We start from the raw sequence: 22,502 nt of genomic DNA, 5'->3' as shown, positions 1-22,502 counted from the left end.
GGTGAACCTTTCTGAGTCGGTTTCCTTCTCTGTAAAATGGCTGTAACAATCCTATTACCCTCACAGGTTGCTTTTACATTTAAATGGATGAATGTATCTGAGCATGCTTCCTAAGTAGTAAAGCAGATATTGCTGTTGTGAGATATATAGACCAAAGGACAGAGGGTAGGGGAAGCCCCGACTCTTGGCAGGCAAAAATTCTACCACTGAACCACCAATGCTTCGCCCCGAGTCTTTGAAGATAAAGACTGGCTAACTTTCCCCTCTTAAACTAATTGCAATGCTGCTGTCATTTCAGTTCAATGAATATTTGGGTGGCTATTAAGTACCAGGACCTGTGCTAGACATTGGAGATATAAAGATATGTGATATGCCCTACCTCAGACAGCAAGTGACATGAAAACAGACCTTCAGCGCAGAGTACAGAGGGAGTATTTCTTATGTATAGTTAAGAACAGTAGCCCAAACTGGAGGTTGATAACGGCAAAATAATATTGATTCTTAACAACTTTATTTGAGATATAATTCCTATACCATACAATTCACTCACGTAAAGTATACAATTCAATGGTTTTTTTTAGTATGTTTAGAGTTATGCGCCCATCTAACTTTAGAAAACTTTGGTCCCCCTAAAAGAAACACTGTATCCACGAGCAGTCACTCTCCATCCCCTCCACCCTTTCACTCCCAGCACCAAGGCAAAGACTAACCTACTTTCTGTCTCTATAGATTTGCCTATTTTGGACTTTTTATATAACTGAAATTGTATAACATATGGTCTTTATGACAGCAAATGTTTTCAAAGATCATCATGCTGTAGCATGTCTTGGTACTTATTTCTGTTTATGGCTAAATAATATTCCGCTGGATGGGTGTACCACATTTTATTTATCCATTCCTCAGTTGATGGACATTTGGGTTGTTTCTACTTTTAGGCTATTATGAATAGTGCTGCTATGAACATTTGTGCACGAGTTTTTGTGTGGATATGTCCTCATTTCTCCTGGGTAGATACTGCTGGGCCATATGGTAACTCAGTGTTTAATATTTTGAGAAACTGACAGACTGTTTTTCCAAAGCAGCTGCACCATTTTACAATCCCACCAGCAGTGTATGAGGGTTTCAATTTCTCCACATCCTCGTCAACACTTGTTCTCATCTGTCTTTTTTATTATAGTTATTGTAGTGGGTGTGAAGTGGTGTCTCTGTGGTTTTGATTGGCATTTTCCTAATGACTTATGATATTGGGCATCTTTTCATGTGCTTATGTGCAATTTGTATACTCTTTGAAAAATGTCTATTAAATCCTTTGCCTAGTGCTATACTGGGTTATTTGTCTTTTTACTGCATTCTAAGAATTCTTTATATATTCTGGATATTAGTTCCTTAGGATCAGATATGTGATTTGTAAGCCTTTTATAAATCCATTTTGTTGGTTGCCTTTTCACTTTCTTGATGGTATTGTTTGCTGCACAAAACTTCACTTTTATATAGTCCCATGTATCTATTTCTTCTTTTGTTGTTTGTGCTTTTAGCGTGTAGCTATAAAACCACTGCTTAACCCAAAGTCACTCTTAGTTCTAAGAGTTTTATAGTTTTAGCTCTTACATTTATTTAGCTCTTACATACATAATCCATTCTGAGTTAATTTTGTGTGTGGTGTAAGTTAGGGGTTCAACCTCATTCTTTTGTATGTGTGTGGACAAAATAATACTTATTTAAACAAAGATGACTAAGGCAGTATTTCTACGAGGCAGTTTAATGCACCATTCAAAATGCATCCTCAAAAATATCTCCATGGCTGCAGAAGACCCCATATTGTCCTAACTCACATGTAGAAGAGAATGAGAGAAGAATAAATGGCTGATGTACTTAGTGATATAAATTTGAATCACTTTTTCTTTTACACACTTTATAGAACACAAAATGAATGGGTGTGGGGAGAGATGAGGAGGAATCAGGTTTATGATACCAGTTCAGGGAGGAACCAATATCACAACCGTCCATTCATTCATTCATTCATTTATTCATTCATTATTTACTGAGTACCTAGTAAGGGTCAGGTATTATTGTAAGCACTTGGGTAGAGTGAGCAAAACAAGACAAACATCTCTGCCTTCTGCATTCTAGTGGTGAAACACAGACCAAAGACAAACAAATCTATAAACAAATAAAATAAACAGTATTTCAGTTGGTAGAAAAGTGCTACGAAGAAAACACAAGCAGAGAACGATGACAGGGAGTGGAGGGTGAGTCACACAGATCCCTGGGGGAAGAGTGTCCCAGGTGTGAACAAGTAATGATACTCGCCATGACAGAACCTTTGTACAACAGTGAAAGGTTAAGAGTGAGGGTTCTAGGGGCGGCTGGTTAGCTCAGTTGGATAGAGCAGTGGTGCTCTTAACAACAAGGTTGCCGGTTCAATCCCCACATGGGCCACTGTGAGCTGTGCCCTCCACAACTAGATTGAAACAACTACTTGACTTGGAGCTGATGGGTCCTGGAAAAACACACTTAAAATAAATAAAAGTTTTTTTAAAAAAGAGTGAGGGTTCTAGAACCAAACCACCTATGTTCAAATCCTAGCTTAGCACTTAAAAGCTATATGACCCAAGACAAGGTACTTAACCTCTCTGGTCTTCAGTATCCTCACATGTAAAATGGAAGCAATAATAGTAGCTAGTTTATAAATTTCAGGGATTAAACGAGTTAATGTGTGGAAAACAAAACAGCATCTGACAAGCAGTAAGTACTCCATAAATGTTAGATATTGTTGACAATTAATCCTTCAGGAGTGTTGCATTCTCAGAAATTAGTGATGAGTGCAAAGAGTTTCAACTGAAGTTTCAGCAAAAGCTCAAGCTTGCCAAGCACAGAGAAACACGCTTCCAAATTACTGACCTAGCCAATCCCCAACATGCATGTCACCCAGTGACACTGTCTGCGAGGTTTCAGGTGGTGTGACTGTCATGGAATAAATCTTAATAGCTCTCACTCCAGAGAAAAAGTTTCTTTACTGACTTTTACCGGGATCTAGAAATGGGGATATTTATGCACATTTTAGAGTGCTGGCCCCCATTTCTAATTTTTTTCTCCAAGAATCACTCAAGTGGCAACTAAACTTCTCCACTGCTTTATCTTACTCCTAGAAGTAGCTGAGCCTGTGTTCAGACAATCTGACATGTAAAAAAACCCCATTCTCTCTCTTACACAAGAGCGCTTGAAGGTATCTTTCATTCCTAAGGCCTGCAAAGGACTGAATCCCCTGATCTAAGGATTCTGCTAATTTTGACAGACATTATTTATCAACATGTAACAAGCTTTGTAATTCTTACAACTGACAACATAATTCCACTTTGGAGACCATGTCCAAGGAAGTTAATGCCCGTGCCCTCTTCCCCACCAAAGTAAATTGTCCAGAGTGATTCACAGGAGTGTCATTAATGAAACAATTATAAATGGAGCCAACCTGAGTGTCCATCGATCACTGAATGACTGAGCAAAACACTGTGTCTCATCCTGGGGAAAACTATGTAGCCAGCAATAATACATAATAATAGTAATAAATCATAATAGCGATCATTTTCTGAGCACCAACTATCAATGAGGTATGATGCTAGGGGTTTTTATATATATTAGCTCATTGAAAATCTTTTTATGAGATAGTTATTTCCATTTTACAAATAAGAAAACTAGGGCTCAGAAAGGTTAAAGTATCTCGACAAAGCTAGTATTCAAACTCAGGTCTAACTGTAGTCTTTCCCTTTCTGTTGTCTAGCATATCAAGTGGCTGTGTTAATACAAGCAAACACGTATCTAAAATAATAATGGCTAACATTTATTGAGCATTTACTATGTGCCAGACACTGTGCTAAGCACTTTGTATGTACGATTTAATTTAATGTGTCTAAACAGCTTCTTTAGAAATGAAGAAACTGATTCATAAGGAAATAAGAAACTTGTCCAGAGATGGAAAGTTAATTAAGGGTACAGCTAGATTTGAAGCCAGGAATCTGACTCCAGAGTCCCAGCTTTAAACACTTCACTAATGTTGCCTTCCATGAAGTAGTATGTTTAAAAAAAAAAGCAAGGTTCAAAACAGGATGCTTAATTTAAGTAGGTAGGGATTTAGCGTTGGTTATTTTCATGTGAAGTCGCTCACTTCCCAAAAGCACTGCTCTAGTTCAAGCCCTCATCATCATTCACACTCGCTGGTCTCTGTCCACCCAGCCAACACATAACGTACAGAGTACCTACTATGTCCCACGCAGGGTTCCAGAGGCTAAGGACACAGGGTGAGCAAACACCGACCGGGTCCTAGCTGTCCTCCCAGCAGGCTCCTCCCTGCCTGCACAGCTCTCATCTGGGCTCTCCTCACGGGTCCTCATATGTTGATGCTCAGTTCCTAGTGAGGCCTTCCCTGATTACACTACAGGAAAGCATCTTCACCTTCTTTCCCTGTTCTAGTGCTGCCACGTTTCCTGTCTGACTTGTCAACTGGAATGAAAGCCCCACAAGTACAGGGACCATGCCTGCCTTCTTTACTTCCTTCATCTCCAAAGCTTAGAAGAGTGCTTGGCAGAGGACACTCTTGTCATTATTTGCTGAATGAATAACACTTCCCTGTTTTCAGTCTCTCTCATCTTGCACAGTGCTGGCAAAATTATCTTTCCACAATAACCAATCTTGCAATGCTTGAAATGAAACCTTCTGTGGCTCCTAATTGGGTACAGCTTGTCAAATTCCATTTTTTTTTCCACTTTGTGTTCAATGCGTGGTCCAACCTAGCCTGGGTCTAATCTCTTCTCCAAAATATAAGAGAGGCAGTGAATTTAAATGGTTAAGAGTGTGGGGTAAAATTTCAGCTCCACTACCTACTAATTTACCAGACAACCGACTTTAGACAGACAGGGGCTTCAGTTTTCTGTAAAATGCAGCAATAATACCGCACCCAAATCAAAGGGTTGTTGCGAGGCTTAAACTAGTTATTAGATCAAAAGTATTGAGTCGGGGTGGCCAGTTAGCCCAGTTGGTTAGAGCGCGGTGCTCTTAACAAGGTTGCCGGTTCGATCCCCGTATGGACCACTGTGAGCTGCGCCCTCCACAACTAGATTGAAACAACTGCTTGACTTGGAGCTGATGGGCCCTGGAAAAACATACTTAAAATAAATAAAAGGTAAAAAAGAAAAAGAAAAAAAGAATAGTGCCTGGCACATAAGAGGTACCCAATTAAAAAAGAAATACTAATAAGTATTGAGAGTCATTCCTGGCACAGAATACTAAATGCCATCTTCGCGTGCCACAGCCTGGCACTTCCGTCACATCAATCGACTCCTTCTCCCCTGAACGAGCCATGTTCCTTCACACCCTCCATGCCTTTTTCACACGTGTTGCTTTGTAAGTCCAGAACTGACTCACTATGACTGCATATGATTATTAGTGTGAAGTTCCTTCGAGCAAAAATTTATCTTCAATTCTTTATAAGGTATGAAATGCTGATTCACTTGATAAATGTTAAGGCAGGATCATTACCTAATATTAGTCATTTTAATAGTTTGTACTTACATAAGAAAGTTCAAGGGAAACCTTTAAAGTTTATTTGGTTTTCCTTTTCTATTCACTTAAATGCTGACTTCTAAGAATGACTGAAGAATTAGAAAGCTTTGTCCTCCACAATTTCACAGGCTCACCTTCCACCTACTCCTTTCTCACCATCATTTACCACAGTAACGCCATAAATACTGACCCCAAGGCAGTCAAAGTGATCCTTAAATACTATATTAAATGTAAGGGCTATTCTTACTACTAGTAATACTAACACATCTTGTCTCTGTCAGCAATTACTGGCGGGAACTTGACCAGTAACATGGAGAAACACTGTTTTCTGTCTAACCCCTCCAGGGAGAAACATTGAACTTCATAGGGTAGGGCCAACGTATTATCTCTAACTAGAAACAGGTGGAAAACAAGAATCAAAATTGTAAATAGAGACTGGTGGGTAGTTTCAAGTTTGGAATATTCTGAGGGCTTGGGAGGTTGAGTGGTTTGCCAAAGGGATAGAAACCAATTAGTTCAAGGATAAAGGGTTCTCGGCAGCCTAGGAAAGACAGGAGGAAAGCTTGCCTTTCAACACATCGCCTGGGGCAATTCTCATACCTATGAGAGATACTACCTGCAGGGCCTGGATCCTTCCCTAAGCTCACTATTCTCATCTAATTCCACCATATTGTAGACCAGGTAACCATTAATTATACCGTGTCCTGACTTAGAACTACCATCACATTAATGTTGTTTCAATGGGAAAATATGTTCCCATTACTAAACAGTTGGCTTATGGACGACTTTTTGGAAAATGTCTCATACATAAGCTAGGGACTGCATAGCGTTGTAACCAGTTCCCTCTGGAGAGGATTTGCCAAGTATTGTGTCCTAAGTTTTGCAGCAAGAAGAAGCCAACCTCACTGAAATGAGTAATGTAGGATGCGAAGCCAAATCCTCAGATCCAAATCTGGGTTAAGCAATAAATAATGTAATGGCAAGAAAACAAGAGGAGACTAGCTGAGAAATGGGAGCGACTGCAGGTTGAGAAGGCTGGACTCAGACACACCAAGGTTTGAAACCTGGCTCTTGGGAAGCAACTCCCTCTCTCTGACTGCCCTTCCCCAAACAGCTCAGGGCTGCTCTTTATCGCTATTCAGATCTCAGCTCGGATGTCACCAGCTCAGAGAGCCTTCCCTGACATCCATTGCAAAGACAACCCTACCCTCTTCCTGATTTATTTTCTTCTCTTCATAGCATTTAACTACTATCTGAAATCAACTTACTGCTCCCTTATTATCTGTCTCTCCCTAAAAAGACATAAACTCCAGTGAGACGTTTCATGATGTCATGCTCACTAGTGTGCACGTAGGGCCTAGCATACTGTGTGGCACTAGAAGGTACACAATAACTATTTGTTAAACAAATAAGGCTGTTGTATGAGGCTTTAATGGTGAAATAAATTACCTACCTACCTGTGTCTGGTATAGAGCAGCTATACAGCAGCCCTTAAATATTACAAAAGAAGTAAACAGGATGATACTGCTATGAGTCAGCAAGTATTCATTAAACAACTTGTATATGTCTCAGAGCACAGCAGAAATCAGGGAGTATAACAGAGTCCTTCCAAGAGGTAAAGCAAAAATCAGGTTGACCGCAGCTTAAATGCTAACTTAAAGTCTGCCAATACTAGATGAAAGCAGTTATGTCATTTGATAAACTTCTTCAGTCAATGTTCAGAATTTATAGAGAACTCCTAGAAGCTGCCCCACACTACGCTGATGTTGATTACCTGGAAAAAAGGGAGTGGTTGTGGTGTGGGCAAAGTAGAGAACAATTCTGCATTTTCTCCCACAAAGTCAGTCTTTCTCACAGGGAGCATGGGGAGGGAGTCACCCAAACAAAGTGACCCTTTCCCCACATCTGCATGTAGGCCCGTTCATCTAGGTACACAGCCACACCACTCTCTCTGCCTCTCCACCCCCCGACAATCTTTTGTTGAATGGCAGGGATGCTGCCAGATGAAGCTGGAAATAACCAAACACAGAGGTTATTTCACTTCCTCCCTCCCGTGTTGCAATTACAGCTGTGGTCATGTTAGGCACGTTTTGGGAAAAAAACGCTGAAGAACAAGACCATTAAGGTCTCTTTCAGCATTATATTTCCATGAAATCTTATTTGTACAGGGATTTAGAAAATGAGCAAACTGCTTTTGCAATCTTTTGAGTATAGAGTTCTTTGACTCATACTTAAAAGTTGGAAAAGAGGATATTTACTTAAGATAGTGGTTTTCAAACTATTTTTTAAGTAGTAGATTATGGTTTTATAAATGAAATTTTACATAGATCCTTAATACATTAAACAGATTAAGTGTGGCACTCCTCTGGTTGCAGCTAGTGTGGAGGGGCTAGGGCTCTATCCTCTTAGCTTTCCCCTGGCCTTCTAAAGACGCCCTTGACATCTCTAAGGAACACAACTGGTTTAAGGGGAAAGCAAGTTAATATTTAGATAAATACATACAGGCATGCATACATACACACATAAATAAGAAAGCTTTTTCTTAACGTGACGGAAGTGGTAGAGTTCGAAAGTCACCACTTTGTAACTGTCATGGTAAAGATGGGTTGGAGCAAGAATCATCAATGGATGCTCGACATAGAAGGAAAAGCTTGGTAAGAAGCAGAATACTTGCATGGTCTTCAAAAGTTTCCCCGTAGATTGTCTGAAGGGAGAAAACACTGCTTCTCAGGGCATAAACCTCACTGGTGTGTAGACTTCAAAAATGTGAATGTCATGTAAGACAAAGACAGGCTGAGGAAACATTCCAGATTAAAAGATAAAACAGACACGACATCTCAATACAATGTATGAACAATCCTTGACTGGATCATGTACTGGAGAGAAAAAAGTACTATAAGACAGCATCGGGACAACTAACACTTAGAATACGGATCGTCAATTCAATAAAAGTACTACATCAACGTTAAATTTCCTGAATTTGATAACTGTACTATGGTTATGTAGGGGTATGTCCCTGTTTGTTGAAAACAAAGTATTTGGCCTGAAGGGGACATGGTATATGTAACCTACTCTCAAATAGTTAAAAAAAAAAAAATACATAATACAGTGTCTTTACACATACAGAGAGAGCAGTTGTTCTCAAAGTGGATCTCTGAAGGAGCATTGCTAGAAATGGAACTTGCTAGAAATGCAAATTCTTGGGCCCCACCCCAGACCTACTAAAATCAGCTGTCTGGGAGTGGGCCCAGTATTCTATTTTAACAAGTCTTCTGGGGAATGCTGATGCACACTAAAATTTGAACACCGCTGATACAGAGAGAATGATAAAATAAATATGGTGAAATGTTAAAATTAGTAAATCTGGGGAGAGGAAAGTGGGTTTTTTGTATTGTTATTGAAACTTTTCTGTAAGTTTGAAATTGTTTCAAAATAAAAATTAACAATAACAACAACAAAAAGAGTATCCTGGGGTAATCTATGCACAGATGTGGGGAGCACGAGACCTTGGAGGCAAGGAAACAAACCCCGGCTTTCTTGCAGTAACCTACACAGGAAGTAGTGGGATTCGGAACTAAGGTTGCTGCCGCGCCAGTGTATAATGAGGAGTGAGGTGCTGTATGGTCTTCAAACAAACCTTGCAGAAAATGTGGGTAGCAAACCTACTAACCTGAATAGGAGAGTCCAGCAATCTCTATAAAGAGGTCTTCTTCAGAAAAGCTTTCGGGGAGCATGAGGAAAGCAGCGGTCACAGCACTCTTCAGATTTTTATCGAGGGCTGACCTAAGAGCGACATTCTCATTCATTGCTACGATTTTCACCTGAAAAAAAGCAGAACATTCAGAAGAAAAATTCCAGAAGTATATTGCTCAAGCTATGGGTTTACACATGCAAAGGAACTGTCCCAAACTTAGCCCTGAAGGTCTTAGAATCTATTAGGCTGGCTGACACAAAATAATTATTATTCTACTAAGCAACCCCAGAATCTCCTGTTTTATGCCAAAATCAGAGAAATCATGACACAGGAAAGAAAACAAAATAAATATTTCTCTTAAATGAGGAAACTCTCCATGGGTTTTGAAAAAGAAGTCAGTACAAATGGAACAAATGTCCTTTGGGAAATATTTATTTTATAATCTTCTTATTCTTTACTTAATTTTATGGTGGACAAAAGCATTTTACTTCTTTATTTAGAACTCATCTTTTCTGTTATCTATATATAACCTGAGTAGTTCACAGTCTACTGTGAATTGATTTTGAACTTGACTAAGGAAAAAGGAAAGAAAATTATTAATAGCTACAGTAGAAAGAGCATGGGTTTTGGGTACAGGTATGGGCTCAAGTTTAGGTAATTACTAGCTGTGTGAATTTGGGCAAATTACTTAACTTCCCTTTTTTTAAAAGATTTTATTGGGGAAGGGGAACAGGACTTTATTGGGGAACAGTGTGTACTTCCAGGACTTTTTTCCAAGTCAAGTTGTTGTCCTTTCAATCTTAGTTGTGGAGGGTGCAGCTCAGCTCCAGGTCCAGTTGCTGTTTTCTAGCTGCAGGGGGCGCAGCCCACCATCCCTTGCAGGAGTCGAACCGGCAACCTTGTGGTTGAGAGCCCGCGCTCCAACTGAGCCATCTAGAGGCAGCTCAGCTCAAGCTGCCGTGTTCAATCTTACTTGCAGGGGCGGAGCCCACCATCCCTTGCGGGACTCCAGGAGTTGGATTGACAACCTTGTGGTTGAAAGCCCACTGGCCCATGTGGAAATTGAACCGGCAGCCTTTGGAGTTAGGAGCATGGACCTCCAACCGCCTGAGCCACTGGGCCAGCCCCAAATAACTTCTAATTTGTAAAATTGGGGTAATAGACATACATAAAGGAACTGTTACAAAGATTGAGATAATAAATGTAAAGCGCCTAATGTACTAGTGAATGCCTTGATCAATAAAAAGAATTTTTCTCCTGAATACACAGCAGAAGCTGCTGTCTTTGACATTCCCCAAATTCATGAAAATACAAATTGCTCTAGTCTGTTCTGAGATTTTCAGTTTTAAAGACTGCACTATAGTTCAGGGAATGTGTTCAAATCCCACCTCCATCTCTTACTATCTCTGAGACCCTGGGAATAATTCCTTATCAGTAAAATGGGATTAATAACAGAATCAAGCTCATAAGGTTGCTGGGAAGATTAAATGAGATATTACATACGAACCTTTTGCTGAAGCAAACTTCCTTGTGTGTGTTTCTCGGTGTACACTGACAAAAGTTTCTCTGGGCCAGAGGTTCTCACCTTTTGCAACCATCAGAATCACCTGGAGGCCTTGTTAAAACACATTATTAGGGCCATCCCCCAGAATTTCTGATTCAGTAGGCCTGACTGAGCCCTGAAAATGCACATTTCTAACAAGTTCCCAGGTAATGTTGATGCTGCTGGTCCAGGGATCCCATTTTGAGAACCACTGTTCTAAGGAATATACTTAGAAGTAGAATTGCCAAATTACTCTCCGGAGTAGTCATGCCAATTTACACTTTTTTAACTTTTTAAACCATCATGCAGCTTTTGACTGATTTTCTAAACAAGGGAAGGGCTTGGAAGTGCCAAATAAGAACTCCATATATCTGAAATGTGTCCAGCATTTCTAAACCACTTAGTGCTGTCACCAAATTTTCCTCCTAGTCTAGAAAACAGGGCTTACGTTGCCTTTCATTTGTCAAATAGAGAAAATTTCTGACAAAATTAAGCTGGCACATGAAAGACACATACACTATAAGAAACTCCAAATTAAAATTGTATTAGCAAGGAAAGAGAATGATGTATATCTCAAAGTACAGTTTCCTTTTTTAATTGTAAAAAGCAATATTATAAAACATAGCTATTTTATAAATCAGGCTTTAGAACCTAACTTCTATCTTTTACCTTCTGTCCCTACTTTTTTTCTAATGGAATACTTATAACATAAAAACCTCTCATATGGCAGGTAAGCCACTTTATTCAATACTACCACCTCCTCCCTTGTAATTACAAGGACTTAACAGACCTTAATTAAGGCTTTCAGTAATTAGGTGAGTTTAGTATTATTGCAATCATCTGCAGAAAGTAAAACCAAGGAGCAGCCCAGTAGCATGACTTGCCCAGGGTTGCATAATGAGTCGATGGCAAAATCAGGTAACACCCTTATGCTTGGCAAATTCAGCTATAAATATTTTGAATTATTCTCATACATTCAGTCCGGGATCTGCTCTGGTTAACTGCTTTTCTTGAAAGATGATCAAAACAAATGCTAAGGTCCTATAATAACTCGTTGATTCCTTGAGTAACTTTTCCAAACTTTGTATTCCATATAGGATCATGGCTCTAGAAGGATAACCTCATCCTACTAATGGGGAAAGGGAGGCCCAGAGGAGTAAAAGATTTCCTGAGTAGTGGCACATGGGACAAGGACGTGGGTCCCCGATTCATCCAGAAATCTTTCCACAACCCTGTGAAGGCTCTTCACTGCCAAATTCTCATTCTTCATCCTCATTCACCAGGTCCTGCACAATAAATCTTAGCCCTCTCTTTTTCTGGTAACTTTTACAGAAAGTCCGTGAAAACAGAAGCTATTTTGAGAAGCTAACAAACCAAAGATGCTAAGAAAAGAGTAAGTTTGGGGAAATGTTCCTATTCAACGAAATACCACTTGTTCTCCAAGAAAGTTGTTCCACTTAGGTTGTAAAAAAGCAGTCTGTTTGCTATTTAAGGTTAAGGGAGTATAAATAAAAAGCATCCTTACTCAAAGGAAAAATGTCAATTCAGAAGACTGCTACTGTGCTGATCTGGTTCTCCAGGGTAAGGTGAACTAGGAGCTTGTCTCAGCAGCACTGTTATTTGTTGTTCAGAGTGAAAAGCCAGTGAACTCTTGGGTCACTGCCAGAGAGGCCTGGGGAAAAAAAGAAAGCCCTCAAGATTCGTGAATAGCTGTTTGTATCTTACTGGGAATGCCCCGACCTGAACTGCATAGATAGCACTGACACTATTGCCAAGGAGAAAATCTTTACTGGAAAGAGGAAGGGGCAAGGCTCGAAGGAATTTTCAAAAAGCCCAACTTGAGAGATTTGTGAGTACCTTTCAAGATAGAAAAAAAGGGAAAGTCACATGTAGTCTCCTCTATAATAGTCACATGGAGACAGTACTTGAATTGCAAAGAGTGAAGTTATAGTCACAAAGAACACAGCCCTACCTAGTGTTCAAATACTCAACCATTAACCAAATGACACTTCCTGTAGTTTTTCATTCCAAAAGACCAGAAAGGCTAAATTTTTGTAAATGGTCATTGCTTGAGGACCAAGAAGACAGTGACCATTCGAGCTGGATGAAACCTTATTATCTACCTGTTGCACTGTGGGCTCTTCCAGGACACGCATTGCAGTGTTGTATTTTTATTCCTTTGGCACAGACAGAGAAGAAACTTAGTGGCCTTTTCAACATGTAAATGAATGGCTCAACCGTTGCATTTCAAAGGCTAGAGGCCCAAAGATTTGCTCACAGCTGGGCAGAGCCAAGGGCCAGTAAGCCAGGTTTTCCAACTCCTGGTCAGGGATCTTTTACACTGCTGGGATTTTTCTATCCATAAAAAATAATTCAATAAAGTCATAATATGGTGATGGTTGCAAAACTGTGAATATACTAAACACTGAATTGTACACTTTAAATGGTTGAATTGTATGGTACGTGAATTATATCTCAATGAAGCTGTTATTTAAAAAAAGCTGTATTTCTAGCAAATAAAACACGTTGCAATGAATACATTAAAATACACTAAAATCCTCTAAACAAGGTCACAAAATACCATTGCATGTCAATGTGAATGCTTTAAAAATTCAAGCCAAATTATCTATAAATTGAAAACAATAAGAAATACAAAAAATCCAAACTTATGTTCAATAAATTAGGGAAATGACTATTAATATTACATTAGAGTTCTTTTGACTTAAAAAAGGATTGGCCACAAGATTCTGTTAAATACTGTTTTTTAAATTATTTTTTTTCAGTTACAGTTGACATCCAATATTATTTTATATTAGTTTCAGGTGTATAGCACAATGTCTATTAAATACTTTAAATGTCATGGTTCTTTACTTGGAAAATGACTCAGAAACTTAAGGCTACACTAAAAATAAAAATGGGTTATCTCCTCGATTATGAGGTAAGTTAATGGCAAAATATGATAGAAATTTAATTTACATTCGACTTTTTCCAGAAATGCCCATCTTTTAAAGCAAAGTACTACTCCCTTATATTTCTTTTTATTAATAAACTATTTTTTAGCGCAGTTTTAGATTCACAGCAAACACTTAATGGAAAGTACAGAGAGTTCCCATACCTCCTGTATATTTTAAAGACTTAAATTGCTAGTGATTGAGAAATTCTATTCTGTTTGCAATGTGTAAGATAATTTTAGAGATTTAGACAATATAATTTAATGTAATTCCTTCTTTTAAAACACATAAAAACAAAGAATTCACACTTATATTCTCACAATTCTTTCTTAAGACAGTCACCCATTTTTTTTTAAATTAAAGTTTATTGGGGTGTTAAGACATTCACCCATTCTTTTTGTCCAAAATGCTGCCAACCCTTTTTCATCAGATTTTTTTCAAGTTTGATTAATATTTGCTGCCACCTAGAGGTAAAAAGTTTATTTAAAGATAGTTATGGCTGAGAGTTCTCTGGTTACAGTGATTTCCATTGGAGAGGGCAGGAGTAGGCGGAAGATTTAAGTCACCCATTTGATTTTTGATTTTTTTTAGCATGTGTTATGGTCAACATTTTCAAAGGATTTTTAAAATAGCCTCATTTTCTTGTGCTAGATGTTTAATAAGGCTGAGGGATTGTCATTGTCACCAGTACCATTCTCCTTTCCTAGTTAGTGAGAAATGCAATTTTTCATGATGTGAGTGTAGCCATTACTTTTCTTGAATTGCTGTTTTCATTTTATCAGGATATATGGCATTTAGATGAAATCTGAGGTTATTTCTAGTGCTTACATTCTGAGATTTCATGTTGTTTCTGTTTAATAAAGCCTATTTTTAAAGAAGTTTGAAATATCCCAAGCATAAAACATGATACAGAGGTAATACACCATTTTCATATTCAGTCTATCATTTTATCTCAAAATAACTCGAGATAGGCAATGACAAAGAGAAAAAAAAGATCATTTCCTGAGTGTCTACTAAGTGCCAGGCCTTTTAGATCTAGGTATTTCTTAAATGCCTTTTGAGGTCAGTGCCATCAGCCTTATCCACAGATGAGGATTTCCAAGGCTCAGGGAGATTAAATCACTGGTGCAGGTCACATAGCTGGGAGTGTCTGATTCTAAAACACCTGTGTTCTTTCCAGCATTACCATTCTGCTTCCACTTTTCAACATCTTCATGAAGTAGGCAGGGCAAATATTATTGTCCTTGCTCTGCAGATAAATTACCTGAGGTTCCGAAAGACAAAATAAGTTGCCCAAGTTCACATAAATGGCTAATAAGTTGCAGGAATAAATAAGACCCAAAGCTTCTTATTCTATGTTCATTACCTGTCTCATCATGCTACACATTTTATAAATTGGAAAAAAAAAAAAAAAAAAAAACACTTGGAAAGAAAATGAGTATTTAAAAATTTTCAGTGACATTTGCTCAGTTATGAGTTTTACTAGTTATCCAGCCTAGAAATGAGAAATTCCTCTACATAGATACTATGAAATTATTTCGGTGAGCCTATTGTTTGACATTATATAAAAAGAATGTTTTTAATGAAGTAAAAATTACATAAAGTACACAAATCTAACAGGAACAGCATGACAGATTTTTACATATGGGTATATCCATGTAACTATTGCCCTGATCAAATGTTTCTGGAGGTTTTAATGAGCTACACCATTAAGTTTTAAGTCCAGATGCAAGCCAAGAGAATCTTGACCACCTATGTATATCAATAGAGATTTTTATGACACAACCACATGAGCTAAGATTAAGCAGCACAGTCACTCTTATGGGAGATATTGAAGAAAAATCCATGTACCCTCTTTTGGGGCCTGAGTCCCTCTGACAGCACAAAGAAAATTTTTCCTGGCTGTGAGATTAGCAACTGTGAATATTTTGCATAATTCTTACACTCGTATGAAAAGACCCCTTCTCAGAAAATAGACTATAGATCTGCAAAAACAGAAGAAACGTGATATTTGCGAACACACGTCAAAAGTTCAAGTCTTCTTCTCTACTTTCTTCTGTTTTGTTTTCTGTTTCTATGAAAGCCCAAGGAGACACCTACCCCCTAGAGCCTCCTCTAGCAGTATCCGAATGAGGGGAGGACACCGTGATAGGATCTCACTGTTGGTCTGAGGAGGATAATAAAAGGAATCAGAATCCAGCCCTCTCAGAATGACTACCTGGTTCATCCGTTTCTTCACCAAATATATGCTGAATGCTTACTATGTGCCAGGCATTGCCCCAGGCACTGCTGGGCCACATCAGTGGCAAACAATGCCTCACAGCACTTCCTTCTAGAAGAGAAGGTGATCCGGGTAGAGCTGACAGAGGCTCCACTGAGACACTGGGCACTTCTTTTGCAATCCTCCCAGCCCAAATGTACTAACTCTGAGCCTGATCCATCCACAGAATTGAAGAATCATTAGAGACAGGGCAGGAGTAGCGTGGGTAATACCTAGACATTGTTTGGCGATGAATTCTGTAGGGAGTAAAAGGAGTCTGAAACTCACTTCTATTTCCTGGAGTTTCATCTCATCGGAATCAAAGATCAAAGTCAGGTCAGGTTCAGAGAGGAGAGAGATTCCTACTGGTGGCAGCCAACAAAACACTCACCGGTTTTTGAAGTCTTCCAGCAATGTATAAGTTACTCCAGTTGAGGAGATCTTCAATCAAAACACGAGTGCTAATAACCCCATACTTGATAAGCTGGAAAAGAAATGGACATGAAAAAGCAAAATGCCATATTGCTGATTATACAAATGCAAAATATAAGGAAATAAACTTCTGCCCAGAGTAGTCCAAAGCCACCCAAAACACCTACTTTGTAAAAACACATTATCTCCACCAAATTTTTTCTCAAAGGATTAATTTCCAAGAAGGATTTGTCCCCTCAGGTAGATGAGGTGAAGTGACCACAATTTTACCTCACGTTCTTGTGATGTTCAAGGCCTAATTGCTCTCAGAGGCTATCCAGCATTGGTCCTCAACGGATTGGAAATAAAAAAATAACCACAGATAGTTTGAGAAGCGATAGCGTGATTCATGCTTCCCATCTGAGAAATCAGAAACCTGAAGCTCAGAGAGAGTAAATGATGTGCCCGAAGTGGCACTATTAGTAGCAGAGAGAAAACCAGGTCCCTGAATTTTAGTTTGGGCTTCCAATGTTCATTTCATCGCAAAGTACAAGAAATTTTAATTAAAAGTTTTTACTGACATCCTTTACCTGGTGAATTTCTCTTTTGCTGTGGTATATTTCACTTTCATAATTAAAAGCAACATCCAAAAATAAAATCTCTTTATCAGTGCTAAACACATGGAATTATCGTCAACTCCATTCAATAGTAATTTGTACAAACACTGCATGAATACAGTTGTTCCAGGTTACAAAATCCCATTTGCTTCAGCAAATATCTTTGGACTCACTCTGCTGAGCTTCAGTGTCCCAACAGCCTTCTCTGGCTGCAAATATCTAAAAAGTAGCTAAAGAATTTTAATTAAAAAGTACAGTCCCGTTGGCATATAATTATGCCCAAATATTTAGTTACTGGGGCTTATAATATTGTTGAAAACTCCTAATTAGAGATAGGCTCAGCATAATATTAATTATGGAGAAAGCTACGTGCTAGGCATAACTAAAGTGGACATAGAAGGCTGTGCTGAATACCTTCTTCCCTCCACTCTGGCTACAGCATTGCAGAAAGCTCTTCTTGCTGCAGGCATGTAACAGGTGGGAGGTAACAGAAACACGCTGGCCTGGAAGTCAGGGGTCTGTCACTAACTAGCTGCATGACCTTATGGAAGTCTTTTCCTCTCTCTGAACCTTGGTTTTCTCACCTGCGAAGTGCAAGTGGAGCAGGATTGGACCTCAACCAGAAAAGTAAATATATGGCCCAAAGGCTATGCAGACATTACCAATCAATCACAGTACTCATTCCTGCCAAGTTCAGATAGGTCTTCAAAATCTCTGTCAAGTCTGTATTCCAACCTCCTGCCCTTCAAAGTGTGGTCCACTGACCAGTAGCATCAGCATCACCTGGGAGCTTGTAAAAAATGCAGAATCTCAGGCTCCATTCCAGACCAACTGAATTAGAATCTGCATTTCAACAAGATCCTCAGGGGATTCATCTGCCCATCAAAGTACGACTGCTCTAAGCAATCAGCAGCATCCAGGAACAGCTCGAGGAACCGAGGAACCGATATGTCATGCCTCGCCCAGCTTATCTGTGGGAGCTAGCTGATTTAGTCCCCTTTGGTCCTCTTAGGCGGGAATCCTGCCTAGTCCTGGCAGCCCTCTTAGAGATTGGGCCCCCTCCTCTGAAAGACAGTTCAGCAGGGTTCCTGCTGTCAGACAACCCTCTACTGGAATCTGTGCATCTTACCTGCTCTTCAACACCCCCTTGTCAAATTCCACCCACCTGCTGGCACCACGTGCTCCCAACTATGATATCCTCTTCACTTCCAAATTCTTCGTGGGAGTGTTGGACCTTCCATATAGATAAGACTAATTTCCAACCTGACCCTTAATAGGCTTGCCTATTCCTCCCCTGACCAAACCATTGGTTCTCAAAGTGTGTTTTTCAGATCTGCAGCCTCAATATCATTTAGAAGCTTGTTAGAAAGGCAAATCCTCATTGCTGAGAGAATAAACCTTAAAAGTTCTTATCACAAGAAAAAAAAAATTCTAACTATGTGTGGCAATGGATATTAACTAAAGTTACTGTGGTACTTATCTCATACTATATACATATAGTTATACTGTACACCTAAAATTAATACAATGTTACATGACAATTATGTCTCAGTTTAAAAAAATGCAAATCCTCACACCCCACCCAAGACCTATGAATTCAGAAACTCTAGGGTGGGGCCCAGCAATCTGTGAGTCCAACAGGCACTCTAGGGGATTTTGATGCACACTAAAATTTGAGAATCACTTGGCCAAAGGCAAAAAATAAAGACAGTCACATTTGACCACCTGCATCCAGCAGGAGCTTGAACATTTCCTGACTGCAAGAACATACATATTTAGCTGGTATTCTAATAACGAAGGTTAATGACAACCCGAGTTAAGACAAAGGACCAAAGGCACTTACCCTACCATCACACAGGATCAATGGATTGTAGTAAACTCCAGCGCCATAGTTATTCTGAACAGTGGTGATAAACTTGGACCCCAAAACTTTTAGGAAAGAGTAATGGTTCCAATTTTTCTTCAGGTTCTTTGAATGCCATGCAACAGGGTCGTCTACTGTGAAAACAAAGTCCAGCATGGCATTCTGGGAGGTGGAGAGAGAGAGAGAATGGTTTTAGTTTTAATTCCTAGAAAGGTACCTAAACAGAGTGGAAAGCTCTAATAGTCTATGCCATGATGATTAATAAAAGACCTGGGGTTGTCATAGAAGTGGAAGCAAGTCTCTAGAATCAACCTGAGCTTTGTTTTCATCAATACACGTAATAACAGCAACGCTTATTTAACATGTATTGTCATGCTAGCACTAAACACTTTATATATTATACATACAGTAACCCATTTTATCCTCAAAACAATCCTACAAGGTAGGTACTGTTACTATCTCAATTTTATAGGAAAGGAAACCAAGAGCAAGTTCCTTGCCTAAGGACGTATAGCTAGGGGGTGGCACACAGAATCTGGTTCCAAATTCTGTGTGCTGACCACTATGCTACACTGCCTTTCACCTAAATGTTGCCGAATACACTCTTCCACTTGTCTTCCAGATGAAATAGCCTCATATGGATAAGCTCTACAAAGAATTATGTAAAGGGAAATGTTACTTTAACTCTCACCTACCATCAACCACTCACTGAGAAACTACAATGAGCTCTGATCGGTCCTGGGGTGGTCTACTGGGAGAACAAATGACCACCGCATGGACTTGATAGAGGAATGCAAAACATACTAATTTCACTCAAAATTGGGTCAGAACAGGAAGGAGAAATTTTCCTATAAAATCACATTCTCCAAGACTCATCATAAATCTGAGTCTTGAAGAATGTGAACGAGTTAAGCAGGTGTGGTGGAAGTATTAGGAGAAGTACTGGGAAGGAGAAAGTCTTGTTAGAGGAAAACACTGGTGTGGATGACAGCTGGCATGTTGTGGGTGCCGCATTTGGTTTCGTATGACTGGAGTAGAATGCAGGCAAGGGAGTGGTGGGAGACGATTAGAGACGGAGGCTGGCTGCCATGCTAAGAAATTTTCCTGCAGAAGAGCTCACTGGAGGGAGGAGAGAACAAAGGCCAGGAAACCACAAAGGAGGCTAACTGCAAGATTCCAGGTGAAAAAAGAAAAGGCACCGAAAAGTGGGGCTGAAAGAGACTTAGGTGTTGAAAGGAATCTGCGAGACTTGTTAACTTCAAGGGAATGAAGATGAGAGAGAGGGAAGGAAGGACCTTTCTTTGGAGGGAATTCCACATCTGCTCAAAGGAAAACTTGCATGGAAAAATGAAGAGGTGGCTATAGGATCAGGAAGCAAAGGCCTGCTCCGAGTTTCCCACAATATGATCCACAAACCACTGATGACACGTAAGATTTGGGGTGGACAACGTTTTTCAAAAATTTATAATTATGTTACTATCACATTTAGGAAAAATAACAAGACTATAATCTATAATTTCTTATATACCTGTAATCTGTAATTTCTCATATGCTGTCAGTGTAAAGAGAATTATTAAATACTAGTATAAGTGGGAAACAACAAATCCAAGCAACAGTACAGATCGCCACCGATTACAGCCAGGTATCCAAATCCAGGAGGCCCTATTGCCACCCGCACTCTTCCATTTCCTTAGTGTATTAAAGATGACAATGAACTGTTCGGCTACGCATGGACTACGGCAAGTAGAAATCCAGTTCAGAACACAAGTTGCGTTGCGCACGTAGAGAACACCTCTATTTAGACTTTTGCTTTTACATTAATTCAGCAAAAGCTCTAAAACCTTGGCAGAAAAGTCAGTAGCAGCTTCATTTAAATGGAAAGTATTTGCCTGCCACGCTTCTGCGGTCTTCAATCTTGTCTTTACCTTGGAAGCAAACTATTTTCCCCCATAAATGTCTGCAATCACAAGGAAAACTACCCTCGCTGCTGCTGTGCTCAGCCAACTTTAGAGTAACAATGCCTAATCCTAAAGACTCTTGTTAAATGACCTGAACATGGGCAGATATACTGGTCACCCACTAACTGTTCTTAGCTAACTTCACTGCACCTGCCCTGGCCCTACAACCAGTCTGTCAGCTTCCTGAAGTCAGGAGAGTCATTTTGTATTTTCTCCTACAGCTACAGAACAGACAGTGACTCTCAAGCAAAGTTCACCACTAAAATCATCTGGTTTTGAAATTCCTGAAGCCCAGGCCTCATCCCTGACCAAGTATTCGTTTGGTGCAAAAGTAATTGCGGTTTTTGCACATTTTTAACCTTTTAAACCGCAATTACTTCTGCACCAACCTCACAAAGCAGCCTCTCCACAGGTGTAACCCAGGCATCAGTATTTTTTTAAAGCTTCCCAGAGAACGCCCATGTCTAGCCAAGGCTTGGAACACTGAACCTGCACCTGGCAATTGCTTCTTTTCCTTTCTTCCATTTTTGCCTCTGCACCAGCTTTTGTCTCCGCATAATTAATTGCATCTCCCACGCTAGACCGAAGTGGACTCCTACTCATCCTTCGAAACTCAGCTCACGCTGTCGTTATACGAGGAACCCTCTCATACGGTTTGCGCTTTGCTAGCTGACACGTGCAGTGCGCACACAGGCACCTAGGGCTCCGGAGGAATCCCAGGCAGAAGGGCAGTGGGGAGAACAGGCCGGTTTTCGGCATGGGGCTGGCCGCGGGCCGGGCTCACCTTCTGATCTGAACTCGGCCCCGCCTGGCGGTACACCCCGGAGCCGTAGGCGAAAGCCAGGCTCAACTCCTCGGGGAAGTGAGACAGGATCTTGCGGAAGGCCACCCCCGAGCTCTGCAGCGCCATGGGGCCGAGGCTCAGAGAAAGGGACCCGTGGCAGGGCCGAGGCCAGAGGAGCGGGGCACGAATACCAGGGCGAGCGGTTAAAGGTGGGGAGATGAAAAAGTCGGGGGCCGGCTCCACCGGGAAAAGGCCGGGGCCGGGGGTGGGAACTGTGGGGACCGGCAAGGACCAGGGACACAGTCATGCCGAGGAGCCGCCAATCCCGGCCACGCCTCTCCACGCAACCCTCTTCAAAAGCGCAAGAGAAGGCGCTCACCCGCGTGTGAGGACGCGAGCGGTTCGCAGAGACCTCTGGTGGTCGGAGGAGCGCGCTGCAGGCTTGCAGCCAAGGCCTGTGACTTCAGCATATGGGGAGGGAAGAGTGTCAGCTAATTGAACGGCTTTTGAGCCTTAAGAATCCTTTTTTTGGTCTCGCCTCAAACCACGTTTTAATAAAATATATTATTAAAATTTTTAATTTATTTAATTTATTATAAAAATATAGTATTAAAAATTATTTAAAAATATAAAAATTTTTTAATAAAAGTATAAAACCATGCGTGTGTATTGCAGAATTTTTTTAATGAGTTGAAATACACATAACATAAAATTGTACACTTTCCGTACAATTCAGTGACATTTAGTACATTCACAATGTTGTGCAACCATTATCTATATCTAGCTCCAAAATAGTAGAATTTTCAAGCATTAGGGAAACACAAATAGATTAAAATCATGCCTAATTCCACCACCCAGAGGGTA

The 22,502-nt window shown here is 40.0% G+C and overlaps 1 protein-coding gene across 5 annotated transcripts in view; it reads right to left on the bottom strand.

Moving 5' to 3' along the window:
• The window catches only part of TAMM41 (TAM41 mitochondrial translocator assembly and maintenance homolog), a 50,948-nt gene extending 28,974 nt beyond the window's left edge, over positions 1 to 21,974 (bottom strand). For 3 of the 5 annotated variants that reach the window (XM_074312979.1, XM_019732686.2, XM_074312980.1), the window contains exons 1-4: positions 21,639 to 21,974; positions 18,876 to 19,030; positions 16,396 to 16,488; positions 9,227 to 9,377 (exon numbers count right to left, since the gene is read on the bottom strand). In XM_074312979.1, coding sequence (XP_074169080.1) covers positions 9,227 to 9,377; positions 16,396 to 16,488; positions 18,876 to 19,030; positions 21,639 to 21,945 — 706 coding nt within the window. In that variant the 5' untranslated portion in view covers positions 21,946 to 21,974. Of the gene's footprint in view, positions 1 to 9,226; positions 9,378 to 12,318; positions 12,466 to 16,395; positions 16,489 to 18,875; positions 19,059 to 21,638 lie in introns of those variants that run through there. The other 2 variants (XM_019732683.2, XM_074312981.1) reach the window with 2 other exon arrangements.
• Between the last annotated feature and the right edge of the window lie 528 nt (positions 21,975 to 22,502).

This window comes from Rhinolophus sinicus, linkage group LG10 (genome assembly GCF_036562045.2).
Source record: "Rhinolophus sinicus isolate RSC01 linkage group LG10, ASM3656204v1, whole genome shotgun sequence".
Lineage (NCBI taxonomy): Eukaryota > Metazoa > Chordata > Mammalia > Chiroptera > Rhinolophidae > Rhinolophus > Rhinolophus sinicus.
This window is presented reverse-complemented; position numbering and strand designations above follow the sequence as displayed.